Raw genomic sequence first — 15,037 nt, 5'->3', positions numbered from 1 at the left:
TTTCCTTACCAAAACAAATTTGTTTATACTGTGAGTTATATATCCTTGAACTTACATTCACTTGGGTCAAAGGGTGTTTCGACTCGAATGACATCAGATTCAAGCGGCTCAGAAGATCCTCCTAGCTCGAGATGAACTTTGACCTTGATTTCATAGTAGGCATCTGATCGTAAATCTGTCAGAAGGTGTTTCTGATTAACACTACTGAATGTGTCGTCTGGCTCTCGGAATTCTAATGAATCAAAGGCACCTTCAAAACCACTAGAAGAGTAATATTTTATTATAGAACAAAAATATGGTTTACGCTATCAAAAGAATAATTAAGCTAAATTGTAGCTGAAATTCTATGGGACAATAATAGCGGCTTCTTTACAGTATCAGCAGTAGTGAAAATAAATGTGACTTTTTTAATTTTTCACGGGAAAATTTATACAGTCATATTCATCTTAAAGATTGTAAATGTTTTTTTCACGGACAAAAATGACTACCAAATTTAATTAATTGATATTGATTATTTACTTACACGGTTCAGTGTTGCACCATTGACGAAAATATTATAATCCCCGAAACACTTTATTATTCTGAAGCGTTAAAACGAGGGCGAAAAATAAGTAAGAATAATCTAAAAACATGGTACCAAACAGCTTGAGAAAATGTAAATATGTGTGTGTGAAAAAAGAAGTGAGAAAGGGAGTTTGAGTCTCTGATTGGGGGGAGTGTATGTATGAGTGAAAACAGCGTTGCCAATTATGTAAATGGAAATTAGATTAAATATATTTTACTTTTTTAAATAATAGCAGCCGGAAATCCAGAAAGGGAAGGAAAAGAAAAGAAATTAAACTTAAAAATGGAGCAGTGCCGTCAATTAAGCTTATTTGATTCGTATATAATAGTGTGTTTGTTTTATTTGATGTAAAAATAAATTGAAATGATACTTCAATTGGGTGTTGGTGAGGGGGTGGGGATTTTTTTATTATTATTATTTTTAGTGACGTCTTTGTAGAATAGAAATTAAAGAAAATTTGTTAATTTTTGTTGAAATGTGGCCACCATAAGCGGGGAGTTCTTGTAACGGGAGGATGTCCTCTCTGCGGAAGAGCATTTTTTTTGCATTGTGGTAAAAAAAAAAATTAAGAAGGTGTAGTTGTCTTTGGGAATGAAGAGCTTGTTAATGTTTGAGTTTTTAGGGCCGAAAAGCCCGACAAAAATTAACTAATTATTTTTGATTATTTACTTTCACGGTTCAGTGTTGTAACATTGACGAAAATGTGGTATACTCCTAAGTAATTCACAATTTTGAAGCGTAAGAAAAAATACATTAGTGAAAAATCAGCAAAAAAATCCGCAACAAAAATATGGTACAAAACAGCTTAAGAAGGTTTAATTGTCATAGGGACAACTGAAATGGAAAGTTAAATTAGAAATTGAACTAAGTAATTTTGTTTATTTACTTTTACAGGTCAGTGTGGCAAAATTGAAAATGTGGTACGCTCCTAAGCAATTCATAATTTTGAAGCGTAAGAAAAAAAAATAAGTGAAAAATACGCAGAAACGTAGCTAAAAAAATATTGTACAAAACAGCTTAAGAAGGTGTAGTTGTCTTAGTTGTCTTTTCAACTACAATGGAAAGTTAAACTAGAAATTTAATTAATTAATTTCGATTATTTACTTTCACGGTCATAGTGCTGCGCCATTGACAAAAATATGGTACACTCCTAAGCAATTCATAATTTTGAAGCGTAAGAAATAAACATAATTGAAAAATCAGCAAAAATAAGCTAAAAATATTGTACAAAACAGCTAAAGAAGGTGTAGTTGTCTTAGTTGTCTTTTCAACTACAATGGAAAGTTAAACTAGAAATTTAATTAATTAATTTCGATTATTTACTTTCACGGTCATAGTGCTGCAACATTGACGAAAATATGGTACACTCCTAAGCAATTCATAATTTTGAAGCGTAAGAAATAAACATAATTGAAAAATCAGCAAAAATAAGCTAAAAATATTGTACAAAACAGCTAAAGAAGGTGTAGTTGTCTTAGTTGTCTTTTCAACTACAATGGAAAGTTAAACTAGAAATTTAATTAATTAACTTCGATTATTTACTTTCACGGTCATAGTGCTGCGCCATTGACAAAAATATGGTACACTCCTAAGCAATTCATAATTTTGAAGCGTAAGAAATAAACATAATTGAAAAATCAGCAAAAATAAGCTAAAAATATTGTACAAAACAGCTAAAGAAGGTGTAGTTGTCTTAGTTGTCTTTTCAACTACAATGGAAAGTTAAACTAGAAATTTAATTAATTAATTTCGATTATTTACTTTCACGGTCATAGTGCTGCGCCATTGACAAAAATATGGTACACTCCTAAGCAATTCATAATTTTGAAGCGTAAGAAACAAACATAATTGAAAAACCAGCAAAAATAAGCTAAAAATATTGTACAAAACAGCTTAAGAAGGTGTAGTTGTCTTAGTTGTCTTTTCAACTACAATGGAAAGTTAAACTAGAAATTTAATTAATTAATTTCGATTATTTACTTTCACGGTCATAGTGCTGCAACATTGACGAAAATATGGTACACTCCTAAGCAATTCATAATTTTGAAGCGTAAGAAATAAACATAATTGAAAAATCAACAAAAATAAGCTAAAAATATTGTACAAAACAGCTTAAGAAGGTGTAGTTGTCTTAGTTGTCTTTTCAACTACAATGGAAAGTCAAACTAGAAATTTAATTAATTAATTTCGATTATTTACTTTCACGGTCATAGTGCTGCAACATTGACGAAAATATGGTACACTTCTAAGCAATTCATAATTTTGAAGCGTAAGAAATAAACATAATTGAAAAACCAGCAAAAATAAGCTAAAAATATTGTACAAAACAGCTTAAGAAGGTGTAGTTGTCTTAGTTGTCTTTTCAACTACAATGGAAAGTTAAACTAGAAATTTAATTAATTAATTTCGATTATTTACTTTCACGGTCATAGTGCTGCAACATTGACGAAAATATGGTACACTCCTAAGCAATTCATAATTTTGAAGCGTAAGAAATAAACATAATTGAAAAACCAGCAAAAATAAGCTAAAAATATTGTACAAAACAGCTTAAGAAGGTGTAGTTTTCTTAGTTGTCTTTTCAACTACAATGGAAAGTTAAACTAGAAATTTAATTAATTAATTTCGATTATTTACTTTCACGGTCATAGTGCTGCAACATTGACGAAAATATGGTACACTCCTAAGCAATTCATAATTTTGAAGCGTAAGAAATAAACATAATTGAAAAACCAGCAAAAATAAGCTAAAAATATTGTACAAAACAGCTTAAGAAGGTGTAGTTGTCTTAGTTGTCTTTTCAACTACAATGGAAAGTTAAACTAGAAATTTAATTAATTAATTTCGATTATTTACTTTCACGGTCATAGTGCTGCAACATTGACGAAAATATGGTACACTCCTAAGCAATTCATAATTTTGAAGCGTAAGAAATAAACATAATTGAAAAATCAGCAAAAATAAGCTAAAAAAAATTGGTACAAAACAGCTTAAGATGTTTGTAGTTGTCTTAGGGAGAACTACAATGGGAAGTTAAATTAGAAATTTAACAGATTAATTTTGATTATTTACTTTCACAGGTCAGTGTGACAACATTGACAGAAATGTAGTATACTCCTAAGCAATTCATAATTTTGAAGCGTAAGAAATAAACATAATTGAAAAATCAGCAAAAATAAGCTAAAAAAATTGGTACAAAACAGCTTAAGATGTTTGTAGTTGTCTTAGGGAGAACTACAATGGGAAGTTAAATTAGAAATTTAACAGATTAATTTTGATTATTTACTTTCACAGGTCATTGTGACAACATTGACAGAAATGTAGTATACTCCTATGTAATTCATAATTTTGAAGCGTAAGAAAAAACGTAAGTGAAATATCAGCAAAAATATAAGCTAAAAAAATATTCGACAAAACAGCTTGAGAAGGTGTAGTTGTTTTAGGGAGAACTAAAATGGAAGTTAAGTTAGAAATTCAACTAATTGATTTCGATTATTTACTTTCACGGTCATAGTTTTGCAACATAACGAAAATGTGGTACACTCCTAAGCAATTCATAACTTTAAAGCTCAATAAATATACGTAATTGAAAAATCAGCAAAAAATAAGCTAAAAAATGTGGTACGAAACAGCTTAAGAAGGTGTATTTGTCTTATTTAGAACTACAATGGGAATTTAAATTAGAAATTTAACTAAATAATTTTGATTATTTACTTTCATAGGTCAATGTGGCAACATTGACGAAAATGTGGTACACTCCTAAGCAATTCATAATTTTGAAGCGTAAGAAATAAACATAATTGAAGAATCAGCAAAAATAAGCTAAAAAAATTGGTACAAAACAGCTTAAGATGTTTGTAGTTGTCTTAGGGAGAACTACAATGGGAAGTTAAATTAGAAATTTAACAGATTAATTTTGATTATTTACTTTCACAGGTCAGTGTGACAACATTGACAGAAATGTAGTATACTCCTAAGTAATTCATAGTTTTGAAGCGTAAGAAAAAACGTAAGTGAAATATCAGCAAAAATATAAGCTAAAAAAATATTCGACAAAACAGCTTGAGAAGGTGTAGTTGTCTTAGGGAGAACTAAAATGGAAGTTAAGTTAGAAATTTAACAAATTAATTTTGAATATTTACTATCACAGGTCAGTGTGGCAACATTGACAAAAATGATTATTCTCATAGAAACTTAATGATTACTTACAGGAGTCTGTAAAGTATTTCCGAATAGCCATTGAGACCTAGATAAAGGGTGGGTATGTTATACTCAATTTCAATGCTTGTAGTATTCAAGGCAACGCCCTTGAGGTTCGTCACTGCTTTTGCTGTTGGTACACCTGTTTGAATTCCAAAGGGTGTCTCTATCTCTGTAACTTCTGGACTGCTTAAACCTTGAAAAGAAAAGAAGTTGAGGTTGATTTTGTGCCTGGGAATCTGCAGTTCAAATTTCACTTCAATGATGTCCTATTCCCCAAAGTATTAATTTAGCTAGTTATTTTGAAAAGAGGGGAATAACATTTGAGCAAAAAAGCAAATATATCAACTAAATTTGACAGAATCTAAGCAGTACTTTTCTTCTTGGTAGTATTATTGCTGTCATTAAAGGAGTTATGTTAACCATAAAGGTTTCAGATATAATGCTGGATTTTTCCATTATAGATTTTAAAGAAAAAAATATCCTTTCTCATTTAATCTTGAAGATTCCTTTCAATTTTTCTTTTTTTCTTTTATGGAATTGACGCAGAGCAAGTAGAACATCTTGTTTGTAAATAGCTCCAGTTTATACTTTTTTTGTGTGTACGTGTTTAAATTAAAAAAAAAACCTTTCCGCTCCACTTCACCGTTCTTTTTTTTAATATAATTGGGAATATTTCAGGTCTTAAAGTTAATATAATTTTTTTTTTCTTTACTGAAGGAATCTAATACGAGAGTAAAGCAAGTCTATTGTCACAGGTTAGGTTGAGATATGACCCAAAAAATGATTTCAAAAATTTGTGTTACCTCTAAGTATGTGTTACAATGTTGTACAATGTTATACGTCAGTATATGATGTACACTTGTTACAGTGAAAAATGTGCATTCATACTTTGCCTGCTTAAGATGGCTTCACTAAGTGACAAGTTAATAGCAATAGTAGTTATTGTAGCAACGACTTTTGGTTTTCGTTATCGTTTTCAAAGGTGAACTTGCACGTGCACCAATGTTACAAAACAAACCTGTTATTCTTCAGGTTAATCACGAATTAGGTGGTGATCTGTGCATCAGCTGAGATATTGCATTAGATTCTACTACCACGGTAGCGCAATCCGATTTGACTCTGTTTAAAAGTTTAAACAAAGTCAAAATTAGTATCATTTGACCAAGTATTGCACAGCGGCATTTAGCATTAAATATAGAACGAAGCTTCACACCTTTGGAAATAAATTGTAGGTTTGGAATGAAGTTTCAGACATAATTGCTCATGTTATTCAAGTTAACTGTTACAGCAATATAAATTAAGAGCAATAATTATACCTTCACCCGGTGCTCCACATTGCCATGATATGCAGCACTCGTCATTCAATTCCGGACCAAGCTTTGTATCTCTGGGGTCACATGGTAAATTCCTAGGCGGTACTGCCGTCACAGGGGGGCATCGGGCATTGCATGTAACGTTGCCGAATTCACAAAAGCAGCGCTTGTCACAGCCAGATAGCTAAAACAAAAAGACGAATAATTAAGGCTAGATTAACTTCCTTAGAAAGCCTACTCTTACTTTGAAAAACTGAATTATGAGCTAGTGTTATTAGTTCAATTATTATCGATTTCTATAAACAACAGTTTGCCTATGGCTCTTGCGTCGTTTTAGTCCTTTAAGGAAGATGCTGGAACCTACAGGATTAAAACACAATAAGTCCATTATATCTAGATATAACGACTACAGCTTTGCATCCTTAGAATTTCAGATACCAGGTGAGGCAAAAAACTGTCCTTCTGCAGGACCAAGAAGAAGAAGAAGATCCTTAGACCTCAGTTTATAGCCAATGGTAACGATCTTAAAGTAATATGATTCTAAGGGTGATAAGAATTTTTTGCTAGAAAAATGAGCAAGCATCCTTAATTTTTCTTGAAAGAATTGTTTCTACCGTTAGAATTAAAATATTTTACTGATGTAGCGTATAGAAAATTATTGTAATTAAAGTTGCACAAATTAAGCAAGTTAAGCACATATGAAGCAAAATAATTTGCTTCCAGAGAATGAATTAGCTGAAGGTGCAGAACCTCCAAGGAATTTGCTTATTCTGGAGGTTTTAGAACGGATATGCTGCAGCAATAAAATAGAATTTATGGATTATACTCTGTGAAAATCATATGTAAGCATTTTCGTTAGTAACTATGTGGGGCAAGAAGGATCGCAAAATAGGATTATGAAGTATCTGATATACTGGTTCCTGAATGATTTAATTGACATGTGATATCAAATATGGTATCAAACATGCAAAGACACTGAGAGCATGGTGAGATAGAAAGAGATGTTCTTCGAGATTGGTCCGAAAGGCCCCCACCCCACAAATTGAAAAATGGTGAGCTAAGAATATAACTTGTTCATATTTTTGACCCCCAGCCCTCTCAGGGAGAACCCTATAATTCTTCCCCTCTCTCATTGTCAAACATATGAACATAAATTGTGTATGATTCTTCTTACAGCTGTAATTTATCTTATGACGTTAGCCATAAGCCCCCTCCCCCCTCCAAATAATTTTAAACTACACCTCTAATAAGGTCTTAAAGTATCCAGCACATTTTTCAGTTACTTCTGGAGATAAATAAAAATTGCCCAGTGTTTTGAATAATCCTTGGGAAAAAAGGAACAAACTATAGATTTATAGTTGTTTTACCTTTATTTGGCTATTTTATACTAAAATTATACATATTTCAGACTGATGAGAATTTGAGTAGATTTATTTTGAAAGGTATGAACAATTATTAAATCATAGACCAGTACCGAAAATAGGTACAGAATTTTTATTTAATTAAATGACACGTATAGCATACGAGAAACAACTAACGAAACGACTATTCTAAGAAATACCTTTTTCAAGATGTAGACTGCCAAAGACAGCCCTCCAGGCCCAAGTTTTCAAGCGTAATTTTTGCTATCCCTTAAATGGTGAATCAGTATATTCACCAATAGTCAGTATATACAGACTTAAAGTCAGTATATAACGCGTTATAGTATAGGGAAGCTAAGAAAGTATTTTACATAGCCTGTCAAGCTTTTCGTAATCTTACCCAGGCCTACTTTGTGCAAACTAGATTTTAGCTGTAAATATAATGTAATTCGTGTCTTCCCATGTTAAGTTACCAAAAACCTAATGTCTCATATGTTTCCATTCTCTAAAACGTGACCAAAATCACCTTTAATTTTTGGATTGGACCAAAACAACAATAGATATACAGATTGAAAGATACTCACAGATGAAGGGATTTCATCGAAATTTCTGAACGTTTCTCCCTTATATTCACAGCTCCCGTCATTCAAGCATTTTGGCTCTTCACAGCAGTTCGGAGGCTCTCTGGACTTACTCTGTGTCTCCCAATCCAGACAATTTGGATTAATTAGATCTAGACCAAAATCAGATGGACATTCAATTTGCGCACAATCTACTGAACCGTCTTCGTTACATGTACAAAATTTTTCACAACGGTCATAAAACTCCGCACCTACTTTATGCAGCTGACCTTTATAGGAGCAAAAACCAGGGGGAGCGTCTTCCGGCTTTAATTGCTCATCAACAGCTGGCTCCAAAATGTCTGCAAGGGCGTCTACACTAAGCTCCTCAAGTGGCTCAGATGTTGATGCTGAAATAAATATTTGCCGATTAGCATACTTACATCACTGATAAATTAAGAAAGACCAAAAAAAGCGTACAAAAATCATCAATTTAAACAGTAGTATATCTACAGAAAAATGTTTAATCCTGGACACTGCTTTAAGGCTACACAAGAGTATTTTCTGAGGAAAAGTTGATTCGAAAACACGAAAAAGTAAAATTTCAGTATGTAGTTTTTTAAATCCTACTGGGAGAGCAAACTATTAGACGTGCACATGCACGATTTGGAGTTAGATTTGATAAACTTTGAATCGATAATTATGAAACGGAAGGATACAGTTTAATTCAGAATTTTATAATTTTTATCTTATTACAAAATATATTCCAAGGATTTTCCTATATATATATATATATATATATATATATATATATATTCAAAATGAAGAATTTTAGCTGAGTTTCATTCAAAAATGTTCGTGACCTCCATCTAAAGTTTTAGCTGTGTAAAGTCTTAGCTTTAACTAACATGTTTATTTTTGAAAATAAAAATAAACTAGTAAAGATAAAACATTAAGATAGTAGTATAATGATTCTTGCAGTGCCCTTTATTGAAAAATTCTAGTGGCAACCCAACTAATAAATTTTTATGAGCAACATATATATAGGCAGGCATTTGGGCCTGCGTGAGAATTTAATTCAGGCGGGAGAAGTAAATTTATCAAAACAGCAAATACAATAGGAGCATTGTAAATTACACATACGAAATTCTCTAAATTATAGCATTTTGGCGGTGCGAGATTCAATGATCCTCTCTCTTCTGTGCTCTTGCCTGTTTATGGCAGTAGAATATGTTTTTCAAATATCGTGGACAGCTACTCAGGGCCTTAAGAGCTTGATGGCTGATGGACAGTTATCTTACTGTTTCTAAAATTAAAATTAATTTGCTTCTAAAAATTAAATCAACATACCTGAAGAATTTTCAAGCTCCTTCAACAACTTGTCAATCAAAGGGAATCGTCCACCTTCAAACTGACTTCCTTCCTTATCTGCAAATTTAGTATTACCAGGAGTATCCTCAACCCTTGCAAGAGATTTGCGCGTTCGCTTCCCTTCATAGTCATTGCAACGCTGTACATTGTCACAATCTGATTTCTGATCAGCTTCACAAGAATAATCACACACCGCTCTACCGTTCTCAGTGCAGCTGCATCGCAGACCACAATTGTCAGTATGAGTAACGCCAATTGGAATAACTTCATTGAATATGCACCCTGTACCTTCTCTTGGTATGCCTGTGTGAAGGATTAAATGGTGTTAAAAAAGTTTAACTGACCCTCTCTTAAACCAAACTGTCAAATGAATTCCATTCAGCCAAATTCGACATATTTAGACTTATATTCAGTACACTTACGAAATGCTTGAACAAAAAATGTTGGTCGAAATGAAAATTACTGCCTGAATAAAAAATGAGCAATTTCGAAAATTTAAGCATGAAAAAAGTGGTAAAGAAAAACGACTCAAAAGAAAATTATAAAGGATAAACTTAATTATAAGCAAAACTACCTGATTCAAGAATAAAATTAATAAATGAAAAAAATCAGCGAATAGGAAAAGAAAACAAACATGGGGAAAAAACTAATTCCCAAGTGCCTCAATATAAAGGCTGTCCTGAAGTAGTCGGCAAGTACTTCACAGGAATAGAATACAGGGTCATACAGTCTTAAAGCCATAAAGGGGATAAAGATCTCAGAGTAGAACAGGTTGTCACGGAAAAAAGTTACGGAAGTATTTTCCGAGTGTTACCTCCCCCAAAAAAATTCTAAGTGCCCTAACAATTAAATCGTCTGAATTTTAAAACTTTCTTTTGAATTTCTGTACCAAAAATTCCATAACATAAGACCTTTTCTTTTTCCGATTTCTTTACTTCAATACTTTAATTTATTCTTCGATTTATACTTAAGTGTCTTCTCCACTTTCCTTTTTTTCCTCTTAGTCTCTTGGGATGTTCACTCGGAAATCTCTTATGCTAAATCCTTCTCCCTTTACCTTACTTAAAATTTGATTTTCCTAGCTCTTTTTCCTAGGTCCTAGCGTTTTTTTTTACTTTCGTCGCCTAGACATCTTCTGCTACTTCGCAAACTAATTTCCTTAAATGAGTCCACATGTTTTTTTTTTGTTTTTTTTTTGCGTTTTCATTATAAAATTATACTAGAAATGAACTCTCCAATTTCATGTTCAATAGTTCTTGGATGCTGTAACTACCTGATCAGCTTTTGGTATTCCAGATTAGAATAAATCTTAAAAAGTGATAACAAATTATTATTTTATGCACAACAAAACAAAGTTAATACATAAAAATAAAAAAATACATAAAAAGCCACGTATGACGATCATCCAAACCATAAGTAGAATTTTAATTCTCTACAAAACTATCTCACTGACTCCTTTAAAGTTCACTGCTCATTACAAGAATATAAGCATTTTAATATAGTGATCTAATTCAAATAATATTGAATTACCAATATTGGATATATTAATTTGGGACAATCTATTCGACTACAAACCATTATCTGAATCACACAAAAGCGAATTTATCCATATTGAATGAAAAGTGATAGTTATATCTCTGATTCTCTTAGTAGTTTTTTTTTCTTAGTAGTAGCTATAAATGGCATTATATTCAGGCATTCAATTTTAAATATAGCAGATTTATGAAGGAAAAGACCATTTCCGTTTCCATTATCATTGGATGGTGAAAAAATTCAGTCCATTTTATTTACTAAAATCCGTCACAATTGATAACTTCAAACAGGTCCTAAGGCATGAGAGCCATCATAGCGAAAACAGAAATGAATGGCAGGCTAAACTAAATGGGATGGCCGAAAATACAGCAGAACACAATGTATGGTATTATTTTACTGCCTTACAAGGAAATTCCGGACACAAAAAAATAAATTAAGTTTTCACAGCTTCATCTTATTTGGATCCTTTATTTATTTTAAATTTTATTTTTACAAAGGAAACAAACAATTAACTAACTTTAATTAAACAATTCTCTAATAAATATTTTGAAAATAAAGGCATATTTTGCTATTAGGGCTGAATGTATAATAGGAATCGTGAGCCTCACGTTGCTTATCAGCTGAAACCTAAAGCAGGAGACAGAAAACAGCCTAGATTGCACAAGGTGCACTAGGACTAGTCTAATTTTTATTATTGGATTAATTCAATAAGTTTTAACCAGGCGCAAGCAATGAAACAGAATAATGTATGCTTTAACTGCACTTAGATGCATCAAAATTTAAGGTTTACCTGTTGCTTTAGTTTCTACAGCAATTGTATTGCTACTGGAGACTCCAAGTTCTACTCGAAGGTAAAGTTCTTTCTCTTCTCTTGAAACGGGAATTTCCAGGGCCACTTGTCCAGGATTATTAGGATCTTGAATCAAATCAGTTGGATCCAAATTTTCAGTTTCCCAATTTTCAAGATCTATACTTCTTGCAACTCGAAGAAAACCGGGTTGTGACTTGATTTCATCAAGCATCTCAGAACTTAAGGGAAATTTCATGCTGATCCTTTTATTATCAACCAATTCTACTTTAGAGATTTTTAGAGGTTTGATTTTGGCTTCTATCAACATTGGCATGGACGTAATACTTGTCAACTGAGTGTTTGCTTCTCCAACTGCCACTTTATTTACTTCCATGGACATTTTTGGTCCCACTGTAGTTGCGGCTAAAGTTGTGAACGGTAATTCCGAGGCAGCTATGGTATTATTATGAGAGCAGGAAAGAATTGAACAGCAAGGATCATTTGGATCTTGTTGAACCCTACAGTCTTCAGCGTTGATTTGACCAAGAGGAGAACAACGGGGAGTGCATTCGACATCACCAAAACCCACACACTGACAACGCTGCTCGCAGCCGTCAAAGAAGCTTTCGCCTTTTCTGTATGTCACACCTTTAAAAGTGCAGCCATCTGAAACGATTGGAGATCTTGTACTTGTTGTGGTACCTAAAAAATACATGAAAATTACTGTGTTTTTTAAAGCGAAAATTCTTCACTGGAGGTATCCATTTCTCTTTGTTGGTATGGGAATAGAATACAAAGTGTATGGTCCCCGATCTCTGATATGCATGTCATACTACCAACTAATAACAGGATTATTTTATAAATGTATGGACTTTGGAACGAGTACATATCACCAACATAAGAGATTCCCACCCCCAGCTAATTTATCGTATTATAAGAAGTGTAAATTGGCCTAAATTACTCAAGTGTATGATTTATTAATAAATATTTAAGATATTTTGTTCGATATTCGAAACAGTGGCAGAGAGTGAATCCTTATGAGACTGTGTAATATGTTTAGTAAATAGAGTAAAATGAAAGCATTTTATATGCTGGATTTCCAAACCATTTTCAGCCAATTTTATGCCTATCCTCCAATTACACTTATGTATTATAAAAAAAATGAGAATTGTTAACGATGACAAACAAGATAATTTATTTTGGAACGACTTTTTGGAAGTGAATATTCCTCAATTCCCCTTATTCAAGTTCAACCCCACCATCTGATTTAATTCCCATTAGCTCCCTTTCCGGCACAACTGCTTCTTATTGTAAAATAAATCTTATTTATTATGAAATTATTTAATTTTATTCCTAGGGACAACAACAACAAAATTCTAGCAAATATCATACATATGCTCACGATGGTAAAACTGAAAATAAAAATAAAAACAATGCTTTCATATCGAAATGACATATAAAGTAAAAAAATTAGTGTCCTGTGACCATGGCACATAAAATCGTCATTGAATGTCTATAAAATGGTACCCAGACATCAATCATTAGTTTAATTTGTTTTTTCATTATGCTTTACTCTAACAAATCCTATATGTTCAGCTTCATGCTGAACCCATGGCTACTTCTCTTTCAATAACCAATAGCCATATTATTATTTATATATAATGAAGATCTTGCCTAGAAACTAAGAGCCATTTTTCATGGTGGGGGGCTCAAAAGCTCCTGTATACGGTTTTAGATAATCACAAAGCATATGCCTTTGCTAGAATTTATATTCACCCCTGTATGTTCATTGTCTTGAACAAGATTGATGGCTTATGCCACAAAGTGACTAAAATACCACTTTTATGTGGCAAAAAGGCTGGCGACTTATAAGTAACCTTGGTGATCAAGAAATCACAGCATCGTCAGCTGACGATTTACGAATAAACACGAAACTCACTATGGCATTCACGCCATACTTTAGAGCCATTTTTCAAGATGGGGAGGGGTCTCAAAACATCCTGTTCAGGGTTTTAGACCATGGAAATTTTTTTGACTTGATGAAAAAAAGGAAAATAGGAGACACATCAGTGCCTCCCATGCAAAAAGAAAATGAAAAATTCTTCTGTATAGGGTTCTGATCATGGCAATTTACGAATAAACACGAAACTCACTATGGCATTCACGCCATACTTTAGAGCCATTTTTCAAGATGGGGGGGGGGTCTCAAAACATCCTGTTTAGGGTTTCAGGCCATAGAAAAAATTTTGACTTGATGAAAAAAAAGGAAAATAGGAGACACATCAATGCCTCCCATGCAAAAAGAAAATGAAAAATTCTTCTGTATAGGGTTCTGATCATGGCAATTTACGAATAAACACGAAACTCACTATGGCATTCACGCCATACTTTAGAGCCATTTTTCAAGATGGGGGGGGGGGTCTCAAAACATCCTGTTTAGGGTTTCAGGCCATAGAAAAATTTTGACTTGATGAAAAAAAAGGAAAATAGGAGACACATCAGTGCCTCCCATGCAAAAAGAAAATGAAAAATTCTTCCGTATAGGGTTTTGACCATGGCTATTTTAACTGTACGCTTTGTCAAATCTGGTGCCCGTTTCGAGGAGTTTCAGACTATTTTGCAAAACTTGCATAAACTTGTTTTCGCAATAAACTTTTACAATTAAATCTAATCGAAATAACAGTTGCCATTCAATTACTGGACCTCAAATGGCAATTTTTCCCACCAGACAACTTTGTTTTCAATACAAGTTTTTATACTTTCCGTTACTATGAGCAGTGGTTTGCTCTTTGCTAAGTTTGGACACAAAAAAAGCTCCCAAAATACTAAACCGGTTACTTTTTGCTTTCTTGAAAATTTCTCCAAACATAGAAGGAAATTACAGGGATTGCATATATAATTGCATGAGGATATTGCGCATATAACAAATTACTTTTATACGTGCTATTTTTATTAATAATTTCTGTAGTTCATTATCACGTTGCCGATTTTCAGGCCTGAATTGATAATTTTCTTTTCTTTTCAAGTCCAGAATGCCACTGCCGGTTTTAAATTAGTGCCAGGAGCTGTTGTTATGATTCTATTTCGAAGGGGCATGACACAAATATAAAAAGAAGCAAAAAAGAAGAAAATTAAATGATAGATTTAGGAGGTGCGAGGAATAATCCTGGCTGTTTCAAAATTTGGTGGAGAAAGATACCCCCTTTGGTGGATTGTAATTAAACGGGCAACAAGGTAAGTTTACCTGAGCTCTTAGTCCTATGTTTGGTTGGATTGATATTTCGCAACCGAGATAATTTTGACTAGTAAGATAATTGAAATCAGCACTTTTATCATATCAA

General features: G+C 32.8%; 1 protein-coding gene across 2 annotated transcripts in view; it reads right to left on the bottom strand.

The window, feature by feature from the left end:
* Positions 1–15,037, bottom strand: part of LOC136029404 (uncharacterized) — a 91,604-nt gene that overhangs the window by 19,479 nt on the left and 57,088 nt on the right. The window contains exons 9-14 of one of the 2 annotated variants that reach the window (XM_065707768.1): positions 11,697–12,398; positions 9,353–9,676; positions 8,027–8,412; positions 6,085–6,265; positions 4,775–4,961; positions 56–261 (exon numbers count right to left, since the gene is read on the bottom strand). In XM_065707768.1, coding sequence (XP_065563840.1) covers positions 56–261; positions 4,775–4,961; positions 6,085–6,265; positions 8,027–8,412; positions 9,353–9,676; positions 11,697–12,398 — 1,986 coding nt within the window. The remainder of the gene's footprint in view (positions 1–55; positions 262–4,774; positions 4,962–6,084; positions 6,266–8,026; positions 8,413–9,352; positions 9,677–11,696; positions 12,399–15,037) is intronic. The other variant, XM_065707769.1, reaches the window with a different exon arrangement.

This window comes from Artemia franciscana, chromosome 7 (genome assembly GCF_032884065.1).
Source record: "Artemia franciscana chromosome 7, ASM3288406v1, whole genome shotgun sequence".
Classification (NCBI taxonomy): domain Eukaryota; kingdom Metazoa; phylum Arthropoda; class Branchiopoda; order Anostraca; family Artemiidae; genus Artemia; species Artemia franciscana.
Note: the sequence above shows the minus strand (reverse complement) of the source record. Positions and strands in the feature narration are given on the sequence as shown.